At 50.8% G+C, this 16,172-nt stretch overlaps 1 protein-coding gene and 1 long non-coding RNA gene across 12 annotated transcripts in view; both read right to left on the bottom strand.

Annotated features, from left to right (window-relative positions):
* Positions 1-820: 820 nt before the first annotated feature.
* Positions 821-7,167, bottom strand: LOC146437685 (uncharacterized). Its single transcript, XR_014851490.1, has 3 exons — positions 7,085-7,167; positions 6,881-7,054; positions 821-1,513 (listed from the first exon to the last, which is right to left on the bottom strand). It is a non-coding gene; the product is annotated as an uncharacterized LOC146437685 (long non-coding RNA).
* An 896-nt stretch (positions 7,168-8,063) lies between these two features.
* The window catches only part of LOC146437683 (uncharacterized), a 56,694-nt gene continuing 48,585 nt past the window's right edge, over positions 8,064-16,172 (bottom strand). For 7 of the 11 annotated variants that reach the window (XR_014851476.1, XR_014851475.1, XR_014851477.1 and 4 more), the window contains 2 exons: positions 15,855-15,928; positions 8,066-12,202 (listed from right to left, as the gene is read on the bottom strand). Coding sequence is in view for 1 of the 11 variants with exons in the window: in XM_085057625.1 (XP_084913751.1) it covers positions 10,284-10,319; positions 12,113-12,202; positions 15,855-15,928 (200 nt within the window). In the remaining 10 variants the exon portion in view is untranslated. Of the gene's footprint in view, positions 12,203-15,854; positions 15,929-16,172 lie in introns of all 11 variants that reach the window. The other 4 variants (XR_014851481.1, XR_014851482.1, XR_014851478.1 and 1 more) reach the window with 3 other exon arrangements.

Below are 16,172 nucleotides of genomic sequence, written 5' to 3'. Positions count from 1 at the left end.
TTCCCTTGTGTGCTAGGGAAGGGCAAAGAGAGCTGAAGCTCATTTTGCTCTCATTTCTGCTTTGGTGACATTTTACAACAATGTGTAATACAGGGGAAGACTTGAAAAAGAGCAGCTCCATGTTTAGATCATGTTGAGAGCTATTCCTGAATTGTATCACCTCGTTTCACAGCTCCAGCTCTCCAAATTATACTATTTTTTACAGAAGGAACAAGATGCAATTTGTTTTGCCGTTATTTGTGCAATAACAACATGAGCCATGCTAATGTCATGAGCAGAGATGACAGCAGGCTTTGGTGTGAGAAGCAGGACAGGTTGGATTTAGGGTATCCTAATGAGATTAGAGTGAGACAAAATATAAGATAATACGAGCAGAGGAGCACGTGGAACCATCCAGGGATTTCTGTAACAGAAAGCTACATATGCAAAGATTGTGCATCGGGTTTAATTTACCACTTTCATCTCTTTCTGCTTTTGAAACCTCGTCAGTAGCATGGTATTGGCCAGAGTTTTAAGGAAGAAAATGTCATCAGGCATTATTAATCTTACTGATATGTGGCTAGCACAGGTCTTTCCCATGAGAATTTTTTCTTGTGTTTTATAAACAAAGATAAAGTTTGGATGTTATTAAAAACAGTGTCTCGAGATTTGGACAGTTCAGGCCTGGCCAGTCAGGCCTAGGGGGAGGTTTATGACTGACCAACCTGAGTGACCTCTGAAAAGTCTATATAAGTTGGAATTAAATAATAAAGCTCTCTTTTCTACGCCACGCTGAGAATCCAGGTCTTTTCTCTGCTAGCAGCTCTACAGCGACACCAATATATAATTGCATAAAAGAAGGAAAGGAAAACAGTGCTGTTTATCTTTGTTCTGAAGCCTGCAGATCCTGTGACTATTTTGCATGATGCACATTGGTACCAGCTGATGTGATAGTCTATCAAATGGGTATTAAATGCTTCTGGCCAGCTCCTACTCCTGCTCAGAGAGCACAGAGAAAGTTCTCCCCTCAAGAACAGCCCCGCTGGCTGCCAGTGCCAGGCTCCAGCCAGGCACTCCCATCCATCTGCTCCTCCTGGCAAAGCCTGAGCAGAGAGCCCAGGGAGTCACCGAGTCCCCGTGCAGGTTGTGACTGCCAGGCTCAGGGCACATCGCTCCGGTACTGCCCAGTGCAAGGGGCTTGCTGGCTGCTGCTGAGCCCTGACTGCTGGGATTTCAGTTCCTCTGCCAAAATAGACTTTCCTTAGGGAGGAGGGCAGCTGGCACTGGATGGGAACACAGTCATCCTTGGGGAGCTGCTCCTTCCTGGCAATGGCAGTGGGAGCTTCCTCCTCCTGAGCTCAGGACATGGGGAGGAGCTCCTGGATCATCACCTGCTGCTGACTGCTCAGGCCTGGTGAGCTTCCACCCCTGTAGTTCCATCGAGCTGAGCAGATCTGTGGGTGTTCCCTGTGCCTCAGGAGCGCCTGGAGTGGCGAGCGGCATCAGTCAGTGAGCTGCAGGCAGCATGACAAACCTGGTGTTTAGATAATGGGATACATCATTGGGATAATAAAACAATGCAGATAGGCTACTTTTATGGCTTCATTTCAGGGGAAGCTTCCTTGCTTTCTATCCCACGTGTGTTTCTGTGCTAGACTGAAGCAATTCTCACAACATACAAATGTGCAACAGGTCCATTCCCCATCACCATCTGAGGGGATGTCCACAGTCAATTCCATGACCCTACGAAACTAAAACTAATAAACTGGGCATTTTTCTGGTCTCAGAATCGGAGTCTAAGTCCTGTGGGATTTTTTGGTGGGAGTGAGGGTGCAGAGGGCTCAGGGACAAAGTCCTGCATTGCTGGCACTTGGAACCAGTCCCATCTGGCCAGGCCTGACTGTGAATCAGTGGCTTCAGTCCTGTGTTTTGGGAGTGCAAAACGAGGCTGACCCAGGACTTGAGCACAGAGCCGAAATCCTGCGGTTCGGAGCCCAGGAACAGACCCCAAATCCTGTGTGTGAGTGGTGGGAACACGGAGTCCTGGCCCAGCGCTGTCCGGGCTCAGCCCCGCTCTCATCGGGGCAGGCTCAGGGCTGGGAGCAGCGGTCAAGCCCTCCCTGGTGGGGCTCCGCAGCAGAGCCAGAGCTCCGGCCGAAGCTCTTCCCACAGCCCGGACACTTGCGGCGCTCCCCGGGTGAGGAGCCGAGAGCGCGGCGCGGTGAGGCTCGTGGGGCTGGTGTCCGGGGGCTCGGAAACAGCCCCCGCCGCGGCTGCAGCTCCTGGGGCCCCACGGCTGTTCCGGGGCGGGCAGGGAGCTCCCGGGGGCACGAGGCGGTTCGGAGCCGCGGGGTTTGTTCTTCTCGGGTGTTCCCCGGCCGGTGCTCAGGGACCTCGCTGCGGGCACTGCGGCTCCGTACCCACGGGGCGGGAGCGGCGCCGGGCGGGGCTTTGCAGCCCTCATTCGGTGCGTGCCGGAGCCGCCGCGCCCGTTCACAGAGCTCGGGCCCGGCAGAGCCGGGAAGGGGCCGTGCCCGGAGCCGGGACAGGAGCGGCACTGGGGCCGATCGGTTCTGCCACCCGCCCGCTCCTCCTGCCGGCGGCGCGGCACAGGGGGGTGACACCGCACAGGGGAGCGACACCGCACAGGTGGGGGTGACACCGGGACGGGCAGCGTGACACCGGGACGGGACTCAGGGGGCTCGGGGCACGGCAGAGCCTCGGGACCCGCGGGGAGAAGCGGCAGCGGCCACGTCCCCCTGCCAGCGCCGTGCCCCGCGAGCCGCAGCGGCACTGCAGGCGGAGCGGCCTGAGGCCGAGAGTCGCCAGCGCTGTCCCGGCCAGCAGTGACCCCGCGCGGCACAGGGGCACGGGGGGCGGGGCGGCACAGGCCCCAGGGCGGCTGCGCGGGGCGGGGCCGAGGGCTTTTGAACCCCGGGAATCGCCCCCGCCGCTATTCTGCCCCCGGCGCTCGGCGGTGGCGGCTGCGGCGCGGCTGGGGCGGCGGCAGGGCCAGGTGAGGCGCGGGAGCCTCGGCTTCGCACCTCTGCTTCTCTCTGCTCTTTCCTTCCTCCTCTCCTTTCTCCCCCTTACCTTCTCTTCCTCCCTCCCCCCGCAAACTTCCCATTCCTGTTCCCCCTCGCCCTTTCCTTCCCCCTCGCCCTTTCCTTCCCCCCCGCACCGGGTCTCGTCCTGCCCCCTCTCCCTGCCCTGCTGCGTGCCCCGACCCTCCCCTACCTTCCCGCCCCGTTCTTCCCCGCCGCTGCCCAGCCCGACTGCCCCCGGCCCATTCTGCTTCTGTTCCTCCGGCCTCCCCCCACTCCGCCTGTCCCCTCTCCGCTCTGCACCCTCCCTGCCCATCCCGACCCAGTTTCTCCCTGCTTCCTCTCCTGTTCCCCTGTGCTTGCCTCTACTCTCCTGTCCCACTTACCATAACCCGCTCTTTCCTGTTCATCTCCCCTATCTCTGCCTTATCTTCCTTATCTTCTCCTTGTATCTCTCTCTCTCCCCGCAGCCGCGGGGTTCGGGGTGCCGCAGAATAAAGCCCGAGGGCCGGAGCCGGCGCCCCTCCCTGGAGCCCCCACGGGGCCGGGCCCGCTCGGCAGGTCCCCCCATGCAGGTCACAAGCACCGCCCGACACCGCCGGGGCTCCGGCTGTCCCCACATCACACCAGGGCTTCTCGGGGAGGGTCGGGCTGGGGTTGGGGGTTCAGGGTGGGCCCCCTCCTCGGGAGGGGGTCCGGGGGGGTTTAGGGTGGGAGGGAGAGGGTTTGGGGAGGGTGGGAGGGGTTAAGGGGCGGGGTTTGCCCCTCAGCCCCGCAGGGCAGGGGGGGATGCTGCTGCGCTGGACAAAATTTTACATTTCTCTTATGTCACAGAACAGAGTGACGTGCCCCCTCCCTGTGCCGGGGCCCCGTAACTTGGGGTTACTTTAGGTCATTTCAGACCCTAATTGGGGTCACTCAAGGTCACTTTGGGGTCACTTGAGTTCACAGAGGTTACTTGAGGTCATTTGAGTTTTGATCAGTGAGATTTGAGGTTACTTTAGGTCATTTCAGACCCCAGTTAGCGTCACTCCAGGTCATTTCGGGGTCACTTCAGGACATTGGGGTTACTTGAGGTCACAGAGGTTATTTCAGGTCACTTGAGTTTTTGGTCAGTGCAACTTGGGGTTACTTTAGGTCATTTCAGACCCTGTTTGGGGTTACTTGAGGTCATTCTGGGGTCACTCAAGGTAATTTTGGGGTTACTCTAGGTCACAGGGGTTATTTGAGGTCACAGGGGTTACTTGAGATCACTTGAAATTTTGATCAGTGAGATTTGAGGTTATTTTAGGTCATTTCAGACCCCAATCGGGGTCACTCAAGGTCATTCTGGGGTTACTTGAGGTCACAGGGGTCACTCGAGGTCATTCTGGGGTTTTGAGCAGTGCAACTTGAGGTTACTTTAGGTCATTTGAGACCCTGATTGGGGTTACATGAGGTCACTTTGGGGTTACTTTAGGTCACAGGGGTTATTTGAGGTCACTTGTGGTCCCTCGAGGTCATTTGGGTTTTTCTCTCCCCAGGCCAGACTCGATGCCCATTTTTGGGGATCCAAAGGCAGAGCAGCAGTTTTGGGAATGCTGCTGGGATTTCAGCTCAGAGCTCCACTTTGGGGCTTCATTCCCATTTTTCACTCTTCCCTCAGAAGATTGGAGCAGAGAGGAGTTTGGGATTACAAACTGCATTAGAAACCTTTAACTTTGAGGGGGAAAATTCCCATGGATTTATCCATGGCTGGAATGGAGTTCATTTTTTGGGATAGAAAAAATGGATTTCCTATCCAATATTGCAGCTGTGGGGTTTGGTTCCCTTCCTGGCAGCTCCAGAGTGGGAAAAATGGAGGAAAATGGGAAAAAACGGGGGGAAATGTCAGGGGAAATGGGGAGGAAAAAATATGGGGGAGAAAACATGGGAGGAAAAAATGGGGGTAGAAATATGGGGAAAAAATATGGAGGAGAAAATATGGGGAAAATTGGGGGAAAAATATGGGGAGAAAAATATGGAGGGAAAACATGGGAGAAAAATTGGGGGGGAAATATGGGGGGAAAATAAAATATGGGGGGAAATATTGGGGGCAAAAATATGAGGGGGAAAAATGGGGTGAAAAATATAGGGGAAAAAATATGGGAGGGAAAAATGGGGGAGAAAACATACGGGAGGAAAAAATATGAGGAGAAAAATATGGGGGAGGAAAAAATGGGGAAAATAAAATATGGGGGAATGTTGGGGGGCAAAAATATGAGGGGGAAATATGGGGAAATGGGGCAAAATATGGGAGGGAAAAAATGGAAATATGGGGAAAAATAAAATATGGGAAAATATGGGGAAATGGAGGGGAAATATAGGGAGGAAAATATATGGGGGAAAATTAAATATGGTGGGGGGAATTACTGGGGGGAAAAATATGAGGGGAAAAATAGAGGAGGAAAAGTGGGGGGAAAAATCTTTTTTTAGGCAGTTTTTACCCAGCCCTGTTGAATATCCAACACTCCCATTCCCAGCAGACAGCCAGGTGTTGGTTATTGTTATTCCTCAGGGGTTTTCCTCCTTCCCAGCCTCTGCAGGATTCAAACAAATCCCTGTGCTCCTGGTTTCAAAGCCAGCAATCTGCCCAGGAATGCAAAAACCTTCCTGGGGTGGAAAACTCAACCTCCTTCCCTCCAAATTATTATAACTTTAAGATTCTGGGGCTTTTGGGCAAAGATGTGGGAAAAGAATAGCAAAGATTTGGGAAAATTCTAGTTTCCTACTAGAATATATCAAACGAGGCAAACAAACAGCAACAGCAGCAACCAAAACCAGAATAAAACCCCAAAATATCCTTTCCCCATCTTTTTTCCTTCCTTTTCCATCCTTTTTCCACCCTTTTCCTACCCTTTTCCCACCCAGCCACAGCTTTTGTCTCCTAAGTATCTCCTAAGTACCTGAAGTTCTCATGGCTGAGGCAGCAAATGGCAGAAAAATTCCCTCCGAGAAAGAAAAAAAAAAGGGAAAACAACCCTAAAAAAGTTAACTTTCCCTAGGTGTGTCTCCTTAAAGGGAGGATTTGCACAGGGAGGGGGCACGTCACTATGTTCTGTGACATAAGAGAAATGTAAAATTTTGTCCAGCGCAGCAGCATCCCCCTGCCCTGCGGGGCTGAGGGGCAAACCCCGCCCCTTAACCCCTCCCACCCTCCCCAAACCCACTCCCTCCCACCCGCCCCACACCCACTCCCTCCCACCCTAAACCCCCCCGGACCCCCTCCCGAGGAGGGGGCCCACCCTAAACCCCCAACCCCAGCCCGACCCTCCCCGGGGAGCCCCGGTGTGATGTGGGGACAGCCGGAGCCCCGGCGGTGTCGGGCGGTGCTTGTGACCTGCATGGGGGGACCTGCCGAGCGGGCCCGGCCCCGTGGGGGCTCCAGGGAGGGGCGCCGGCTCCGGCCCTCGGGCTTTATTCTGCGGCGCCCCGAACCCCGCGGCTGCGGGGAGAGAGAGAAAGGGATAAGGGGACAGAGGGGGATAAGGGGACAGAGGGGGAATGGAGGGGGCAGAGGGGGAATGGAGGGGGCAGAGGGGGAATGGGGGGCATAAGCGGGAAGGGGGATGAGCGGGAAGGGGTGTAGCGGGAAGCCGGGTGCGGGGGAAGGAGGTGTAGGTAGGAGAGGCAGAGGGAGAAGACAGGAGTGGGGGACCCGGCTGCGTACCGGGGTAAGGAGGGGGAGAAGGAGGGGCGACAGAGTGGAGGGGTCGGGGTGTGTAGGGGGGCAGGAAGAGGACCAAAGAGGGCAGGAAGAGAGGGTTTTGGGGGCAAGAGGAAGGGTGTAGGGAAGTAGTGGGGAGAGGAAAGAGCAATGAAGGGGGAGGAAACCTCACCTGGGCCCCGCCGGAGGAGCCCCGAGCGGCCGCAGCTAACCCCCCCGCGCACTGAAGGAGCAAATGGCGCCGGGGGCGATTTCCGGGGCTGAAATCACCTCGGCCACGTCCCGCCCAGCCGCCCTGGGGCTCTGAGCACCTGAGCACCTGTGCGGCCCCGCCCAGCCCGAGCACCTGTGCATTGCCGCAGCCCAGCCCGAGCACCTGTGCATTGCCGGGGCCCGGCACCGCCCCGCCCCGCCCTGGGCCGGGCACTGCTCCGCCCTTGTCCCGGCATTGCCCCGCCCTGGCCGTGGCCCGCCCCTGTCCCTGCACTGCCCCGCCTTGGGCCCGACACTTCTCCGTCATTGTCCCTCTCTCGTCCCTTACGTTGCCCCGCTCTTGTCCCGCCCTTGTCCCGACACTGCCCGCCCCGTGCGGTGCCGCTGGCCCGGGGCCATGGCTCGGGACCCTCGCTCGGCGCTGTTGAGCTCCGGCCCGGGGCTGCTCCCGGCGGACACCCGCGGAGCCCGGGGCGCTGCGGCGGGGTCGGGACGGGAACCCGAGATTGGCGCCCGGCTCCTGCCGGGGTCCCGAGCGGTGCCGCCTCTCCCCCGGGCGGGCTGCGGGTCCGGGACCGGCGGGCCGAGACTAGACTGGGGCTGCGATCGGCACCGGGACCGCGGCGTGCAGGAGGAGCTGCTCCGGCCAGCGCTGCGCCCGAGTCGGGAGTCGCCGCTCCTGCTCCGGCCGCGGGGAGGCAGGGCTCTGCCGGGGCAGCCCCGGGATCCTGTGCGGAGCGCGACGCGCAGGGCTGGGCTCTGCCCGTGCCCCCAAACGCGGGTTTGAGCTCTGCTCTGCTCTGCCATCTAAAGCCGTCCTGCGATACCCGGCTGAGCCCCAAACGCGGCACTGGGGCTCCACCTGCTGCCCCAAAGCAGGTCCGAGTGGCTGGTTCTGAGCTCTCCCTGGGGCCAGCTGAGGGCGGGACTGGGCTGTGCCAAGGGCAGAGCTCACGCTGGCCAAACGAGCCCGGGTTGAACACTGAAACACGGGACTGGGGCTTTACTTCAAGCCCCCCAAATGCAGCAAGGCAGCACTCAGCCTTGCTTTGTGAAGCCCAAAAACTGATCAAGCGAGTCTGGTTCTGAGCTCCCAAAATACAGCAGAGTGTCTCTTTATGTCCCGAGTTGCAGTTTCGGTGTCTCTGTGAGCCCCAAAAGGGCCGAGGGGTGGCTGAACCCCAGCCGGCAGCTCCGCAGCAGCAGCCAGATCGGGACGGGTAGCAGAGCCGTTTTCCCAGCTCCTAAGGCAAAGCATACGGAGCAGGAGGGTCAGGGGAGATGCCGTGTCCAAAAACCAAGCAAAACGTGCTTTTACATCGGTTGCAGTTGGGACTTCTCATGTTTTCCTCAATTAAACTTGGCTGTATCATTGAAAGTTGCTTAGGAATGGCTTCTCCGTGCTGCACGGCTCCAGGGGTTTCCAAAGGCACAGGGAAACCCATACTGCTGCTTCCAGGGGAATCTGGGCTTGGCCCATTCCATCCAACACAGTCATCAAACCCAGGAATGCCACAAAAAAACCTTTATTCGCTAAAACATGATGACAGAGAGCCCCAGAGCCAGTAACAAACACATCCTGTAGAGCAATCAGCTCCCCAGCACCACTAACAGCCAGGCCTGGGTCCTTTGCCATCAGACACACTGGCCCCAGCTGTGGAGCTGCCCCAGGTGCTTCTGCTCAGGGGAAGGAGACAAAAACATGAAAAAAGGAAAAATTTAAAAAAGACAATAAAGCAGCACGGGTGAGGGAAGGAAAAAAACCTCACAATAGAAAAAAAATTTAAAAGACAGGAAAGGGAGGAAAAAACCAGTAAAAGGGAAAAAATAAAAGAGGGGAAAAAAACCCAGTAAAAGCAAAAAAAGGAAAGATAAAAAGTAAAATAAAGAGCCTAAAATATAAAGTAGAGGTGCAAAAGAAGCAAGATGCAGAGTGAACCCATCCACCCACCCAAGAGGCAGCTGGGCAGGGGGAGAAGCAGCAAAACTGACCCTCAAAGCATTGTCTGAATAAATAAAAAACCAAACCAACAAAAAAACGCCAAGCAAATCCCCAGCCCAACCGTGCTGGATGCAGCAGGAGCCAGTGTGAGCTGCTGGAACCAGACCGAGACCCAAGTCCTGCAGAAGTGTCTCCTGAGCCCCTCAGCCCAGGTGGGGCAGGCTCTGGGGTCTCTGCCAAGGCTGCAGTGGCAGGGAAGCAGAGCCTGCAGCCCAGGGATCTGCTCTGAGGGGAACACCTGACCCCAGGGCGCACACCGAGCTGGGCACAGCAGGGGCACGGGGCTTGGCACAGGGCTTGCATTTCCATCCCTCCCAGGCACATTGCTGACCTCCTCAAAGCCAATTAGGTGCCCAAGTAATTAGGAATTCTAACAGAGCTGACACACAATCCCCTGGAAGGGGCAGCCCCCTGTCTGGGACCCGCTCCGGTTCTTTTCTGGCTGCTTTCCAAGGAATTTGTTGCTATTTCTCATAGCACAGATGCTCATTTTTAGGGGATGAAAATCAGAGACAACTAAGGAAAACAGGGAAGGCTTATGGAATTTCTTCAGCTGCACTACCAGCAATCTAGAAAAACTACAGCTCCTTCTTGCATTAGGGACTGCCCAGAGCAGCAGGAAAAGCTTGGTTTCTGCTCTGTACAGGGATGAGTTTGTCATAATCCCTTTGTAATCCCCATCTTCATGTGGATGTGTGCAGTGGTGGTGCCGATATTTATTGGGGTGAGAGCTCCCATTCTTTTTCCCCTGTTAAATGCTGTCCGTGTCTCCGTGTGAAATGAGCTGTTGTGCACACTCTGGGATGGAAGGATGCTCACTCCACAGCAGGTGAAAGCCAGACTCCCTGAGGGGGATGGCTGACTCTGGTGCTCCAGCTCTGGGTGCACAGCACCCATGGCACTTGCTGAAAAAGATACAGCTTTCTATTTGTCGAGCACTTTGCAAAAGTTCTGCAGGTATCTGTGGCTGCATCTCCTCAAGTATATGCCAAATAGCTACTGTTTGGGTCTTTTTTAAACTGTGTTCAATGGAGTTAACAACACACCTACCCACCTGCCCTCCTGCTTATTTTCCTTTTAAATAATTTTAAGCATATGGTATTTCCATCTCACTGTCATGGAGACATAAGGATCTGCTTTGGCTGTTACATGTAATGTGTTAGGAATGACCTTCCACCTCCATTCAATTACATGGGATCTGCTTTCTCAGCAGGGCCATTTGTGATCATTTGTCTTGGATTTTATGTATTGCTTTTCATTGCCCATCTCAGAAATTTCTGTGCTTGCACTGAATAAAAAGTGACAAGAAGTGATGGAGTGTGTTGTTAAATCACTTTGGAGATGCCTGATTCCAGAAATGTTACTTCATGAGCCACAGGCCATCCTGGGGAGACACCTAAGGGGGAGGAGAGGACAATGCCCAAGATGTGTCATCTGTAGCTCTTCTTATCAGCAAACTGGATGAGCCCAAATGTTTTGCATAAACAAAGTATTCAGAGAGACTCAGGGGAGACCTGGTTGCTCTGTACCCTGTACCTGACAGGAGGGAGTAGCCAGGGGGGATTGGTCTCTTGTCCCAAGTAAGAAGCTGTTACAATTCCAGGATGAAGGAAGCCTTGTTATTGCTCTCCATTGCTCTTCAGTGGACCACACAAGTCAGAGGTAAAAGGACTCAGGAAGTGCAGAGTCACCTTTTCTGCTTCAGGACAGCATTGGCAATAAACTGAATCAATAAGGGTTTTCATAGTTTCGGAAGCTGTTGGCTGTAGGGTGTGTGAGAGCTCTGATTTCTGTGTTAATTTAGTTGTCTTCAGAGTTTAGAAAGAGTGAAGGAATAATTGTGCCAAGATTACTGTGTCTGTCTCATTTCTGGCAAAGGCTACTAAGGTCATGAGGGTTTTTTTCTAATTCTTAGTAATTTTGTTTATGACAAATGATGCAGCAGAAAACAGCTTTCTCCTACAGATTTATCAGTTTTTTAAGCAATTGAATCTGGTATTTCACCTTGTTCTTCTTTGCCCCTACCACGAATAGGAGGCAAAACAGAGAATTTGTTTCTTTAGGGTTCTTTGGGAACATCCTAACACGTTAGCAAAACTAGCAGAGGTAAATCCACTAGTAAGTCTGTGGCTCATCTAATTTTTCAAGGATCAGTGACAAACGCACAAGTGTCATTTGTTTCCTGATGTTCTATCATAAGCTTTTTAAAAATTTTTTTAATCTCCCGTGCCAGCAAAATTGAGTATGTCCAGAAAATAAACGCAATACAGCAGAAGAACAACTCCAAAGGTTGTGAAGTTAAACACCATCTGGAATACTGGTGGTTCAGAATGAGCATAAAGAGGAACAGCAGTTTACCTGACTGTTCTTTGTGCAACATTAGCTTTCCTGTTGGGAGGCAAAAGGGGCTGGAAGTGCAAGTGTCTCAAATGTAAATCTGGGCATATTCCCTGCTAATCACGATTAAGGTCAGTTCTTTTATTTTTGCCAGGATACATGTGCAGTCAGTGTTTGTTTTGTGTCTGTCACAGTTACTAAGAAATGTCTCTTTTTATTCAAAGTGTTCTCACTTTGCCACTGGAAGTTTCTGCCTGGCACAGAAATGCAGTTAAATCCAAGTGTAAGCAGCATCCAACCCCCATGTAGGAAATCTAAGTGCAAGCTTTAGGAATGCACAAGGAAAGGGAGAAGGTATTTGCATCTCAGGTGGAAGAGACCCTCAGGTGGCTCTTTTATTGGTGCTGTCGTCCCAGTAAAGAGAACTGATCTGAGTAGGCTTAATGCTGACAATATCCCACTGTATGGACACATTAAAATGTTCTCCCTTTAGAGCAATCTGGCCCTTTACCAACCTCCCAATGGCCATGAAAATAAACTGCAATGCAAATTATGTTAAAAAAAAAAAAAATCAAAGGGTGAGAGTAAAACTCCTGTCTGCAGAATTCTTGATTTGTGCTTGCGGCCATCTGGTGTTGCTGTCCCTGGGGACAGTGACCTTCCTCTGCTCCCTTCCCTCTGTCAGTGTTTCATTCCCTTACCTCTTTGGCTGCCACGCTGCCATTTAAATGCTGCCTTCACTTTTAACTCCTTTTCCATTGTTTTTCTTTACTCCTCTCTGTATGGAAATGCGTTGGAGAGGAAATGTGTGTAACAGCAGCTCTGCTCATAGAAACATTAAGTGTCACTTACCGATCTCTCACTTTGGGCAAGCACCTTCAGCTCCAAGGAGCTCTGCAGAACAAGCACTTGGTCCCTTAGGAAGCATGGAATGATCAATCCCTGCATCAAGAAAACACAGACAAGTGCTATGGTCAGCCCTAAGCAGGAGCATTCAGAGCCAGTGACCTAAACCCTGCCATAATTATATTTATAATTTTAAAATCATTATTGTGTGATAGTGCAGAGTTGGCAGGGAGCTTGGCCATTCCATTGAGGCTGGTGAAGTTACTTAGGGGGGGTTTTAATCAGTCTAATGTGTCTGAGCAGGGTCAAAAATTAAAAGGAGAATTTTACAAAAATATTTTCAGAAGGATTGCTCCAAACACTAGTGCTTCTTCCTGGGGGGGGGAGGGGGGCAGAAGAATTGAATGTTTTTCTGTTGGATTCCTCTCAGAAAGTACAGACCTAATAGTTCAGCTATGGAAGGGATGGATATTATGTACCATGAAAAGAGACAAACCAGAAACATAAAAAGGTCCATCTCCCACCCTTCCCTGAACACACTCTTTGAAAAGAATTCCAAACAAGGAAATAAAGACAACACTGGTTCCTGGCCCTGGAGTTCAGTTCTCCATTTCGTCCAAGTGCTAACTGAAATGACTTTGGGAGTGCTGTGCAACCCTCCTTAGAGACACTCTCCCTTGCCAAGCTGCTGCACATAACCTGGCACCAGCCACAACACCTGCAAAAGCAAGGTCCAGCACACAGCTGATCTGCAAAAGGAATTACCTCTGAGCACAGCACAGCAGACAGGAGCTGCCTGATCAGTCACACTTTGCATGTGGTTCTGCCTCTGTGGATAAATTAATGGCCTCATATTGCAGACTATTGTGCATTTCTTAGTTTGGATGAGTGACACTGCAGATACTGGTTTAAATGGTATAATGTGTTTATCAATATGTGGTACAGCAGTTATATCCTACATTAAAAGTATTGGCATATATATTATATTTTATGGGAGGGTAACTATATAATAAAGTCATACAAATATGTAAAAATTAAACTATTCACAAAAGAAATGGAAGAACTGCCATTATTGTCAATAATGTAGAACATGGGACTATGCATCTCATCTGTCAATATCTAAAGGTCAGAGCATTTCCATCCTAGAAGTGCTTCCAAGGTGGATCCTCTGAGGATTTACAGAAGCAAAATACAAGCTAAACACTATTTCTGGTGAAGGGACAAAAGAAGGAGCTAAGAAAATGACTCAATTTGAGCCCTGTCTAGTACCAGTTCTAGATCTTACACAGATCTGGTAAAGGCCCATTTGTGCTGCAGTCCTCTTTCTGCATGGCCTGACGTGGTGCTTTGTGGCTGGCTGGAAACTGCCATTCTGGGCCTTGATTAAAAGGCTCTACAATGTGCAAGGCAGCAGAGACTCATCCTGAGAACTGAGTTACTCCTGTTCTGCTGGAAGCTGACATTCCACTGACAACCATCTCACATCTGCTTTATACTCACAGGTTTTCAGTTTCTCACCTTAGGGACACAGACCAGAGCAATGCATTTTTTCCCCTAGTTTACGTTCTTTGTTGATTTGTGAAAACATCTCTCAGGATAGTTGGGATCTTTTGGCTTTGTACTGCAGGCACAGTTTTTCTCCTGCTATCAGCTCCTTCAAAGTGTGAAAGATTGACTTTTTTCCTCACTTGTTAATTTAATGTAGGTTGCCTTCCTGCTACTCCATTAGAATGCATTTCTGCCACGTTGGATAGAAAGGAATAAAAAGGAAAGAAAGCAGACAGTGCCCCCAAAACTGCTACTATTTCCCATTCTAGGCCCTTTTATGTTGCAAAGAAAACAATTCCCATAACTCCCATCATGGGAATACCCAAAATCTGAGGTTCATCTAAGCTCCACTTAGAGAATTAGAAGGAGAGTTAGAAATAGAGATTTTAATTTTAATACAATTTTAGGATTGAGACATAGGCTGGAATTATGTGAACCAAATTGTTTTTGAAATTCCCTGATGCATGAGCCTTGATTTTTCATGTGACATGAAAAGTTGTCATTCAGCTTTACTTTATTTTACCCTTTAGTCAGTGAGCTTCACCCTTTAGTACTGTGAGCTTCAAATTCCAGAATTGCAGCTTTTTCCTTAGCTTAAGGTCGACAAAATTATGCTGCAGTATTTAGTAGAGGTTATTACATGAAATGAATGACACAAGTGCACAGGCAGAGTGAGATAAAGGCAAATCAAAGCATTTCATCTACAACTTCTCAGCTTTTACAAATCGTCTTGGAAAAATGCAAATCACCCTGCACTGTAGGCCACTTGTCTCTCAGTTTCTGCCCCATTAAACAACATTGTGTCCCTTGAAGTCTCTTCCAGTTTCTTACACTTTTCACTCTTTCTTTCTTCCCCCTTTGCCTGTTAGAACACCACTCTCCTGCTCCATCATTCTCCCTGACAGACTCCTGCCTGCAGCTTTGGCAGAACACTGCTTTTTGTTGTAGTTCTTGTGATCTGTTTTGGTGCCCAGAGTGTCAGCTTGTTTCTGAGAAGACACATCTGCCTGAAAGTGAAGATCTCTGCTCGCTGAATTCCTCATGTAAATGCCTCAAACTCTGTTTGTGGAGGGAGTGGAGCCAGCTCTTTCCTCTCACTTTTTCCCTCAGCATGCATGACGGAATGCAGCTGCCTGACTCCCGGAGATGTGCAGAGAGGGACAGCTTTAGATCAGAGCAAAGGAAAGGAAGGTGGTAGGAAGGGACTATTCCTATCTGACCATGGTTACACCCTGTAGAGCATGCTTGCTATCTAAACATTTCTCTCTCTGATCCATCTGAAAATATACAACCCGGAAAAGTGGCTGTGATTTACCTCTAAATGTGGCAAAACATTTTAAATAAAGGGCAAAATCCTGTCTGCTCTTTTTATTGCATTAGAAAAAAGCAGTGTGAACAGATAAAATGTTCAGGCACCAGATGAGAGCAGACAGAACCAATAAAATGAGAAATAAAGAAGGTGTTTTATTGTGCTCTGGTGGATGGGTGAATTATGTCTCTGAAATCTCTCTCCCCACCTCCCTGTGTACAGGTTGGATGCTAAGTAGCCCTTTCTATAATTGCTGCCTCGTGCTTGCTGAGTAGCTGGAGACAGAGGAACGTAATAATAACCTCTGTAAAACTCCTCCAGTGACCATATAAAGTCCAAGACTGAGGTCTCTAATAGTGCTTTAATGACTGTATAAAGAATTACAGCACATTAAGGCTGATCCCAGGACATGCAGCACGCCATCCGTAAAATCAGCCACATGCCAGCCTCTTCTGAGTGCAGATAAATGAGTGACAGAGGAAAAGGTCATGAGGATTATGTAGAGTAAGAGATTTTTTGGGCATAAGATCATCAGATCATTCAGACTCAGCACCTGTGTAACACATGGTAAATAACCCCACTGGGTGGCCCTGGAGTCCATCCAGGTACCTTGTGGTAAATGGATGCAACAAGGCACTGAGTGCTGCTCTAGAGTCACTCAAAAATGGGAAATCTGACACTTCCTTTGGTGTGGTATTTTGGTGGTAAGATGTGTGTTGTTACCTCATTCTGCACTAATTCAGAAAGTTTTGAAGATCCCTTTGTGTGTCTTTAGACAGTAGAATGCTGCAGGGAACACGCAGGAATGACTTGACATGTTTACACCTTATTGACAAGGAAGAGCCACGGGGAACAGGAATGCCAGTGGTTAGAAGGAGCACTAGGACTCACTTCAGAATTGATTTGTCCTTCGTGAGATCGCTCTTCAAGTGGTGATACTTGAAGTTCATCCTTGGGAAGAGATCCTGCCAAAAGAGAGGGAAAAACAAAAGGGATATTTTTACAAATTGTTACTCTAAGTTTTAAGAAAAACGTGATCACATTAAAGGAGTAATAACAAAAGAGCAGGGAGTGTTCTGGGGGAAAAAAAGAAGAGATTGTGCATTACAGACCAGACACTGACAGAATGGACTTGGCCACTAAGTTCAGCTGCAACTTCAGCAGTTCAGTTTGCTGGATAAAATCTACTGTGCAGACTTTTGACAGAGT

Source organism: Lichenostomus cassidix, chromosome 4 (genome assembly GCF_008360975.1).
Source record: "Lichenostomus cassidix isolate B80296 chromosome 4, HeHo_3.0, whole genome shotgun sequence".
In the NCBI taxonomy this organism is placed as follows: domain Eukaryota; kingdom Metazoa; phylum Chordata; class Aves; order Passeriformes; family Meliphagidae; genus Lichenostomus; species Lichenostomus cassidix.
Note: the sequence above shows the minus strand (reverse complement) of the source record. Positions and strands in the feature narration are given on the sequence as shown.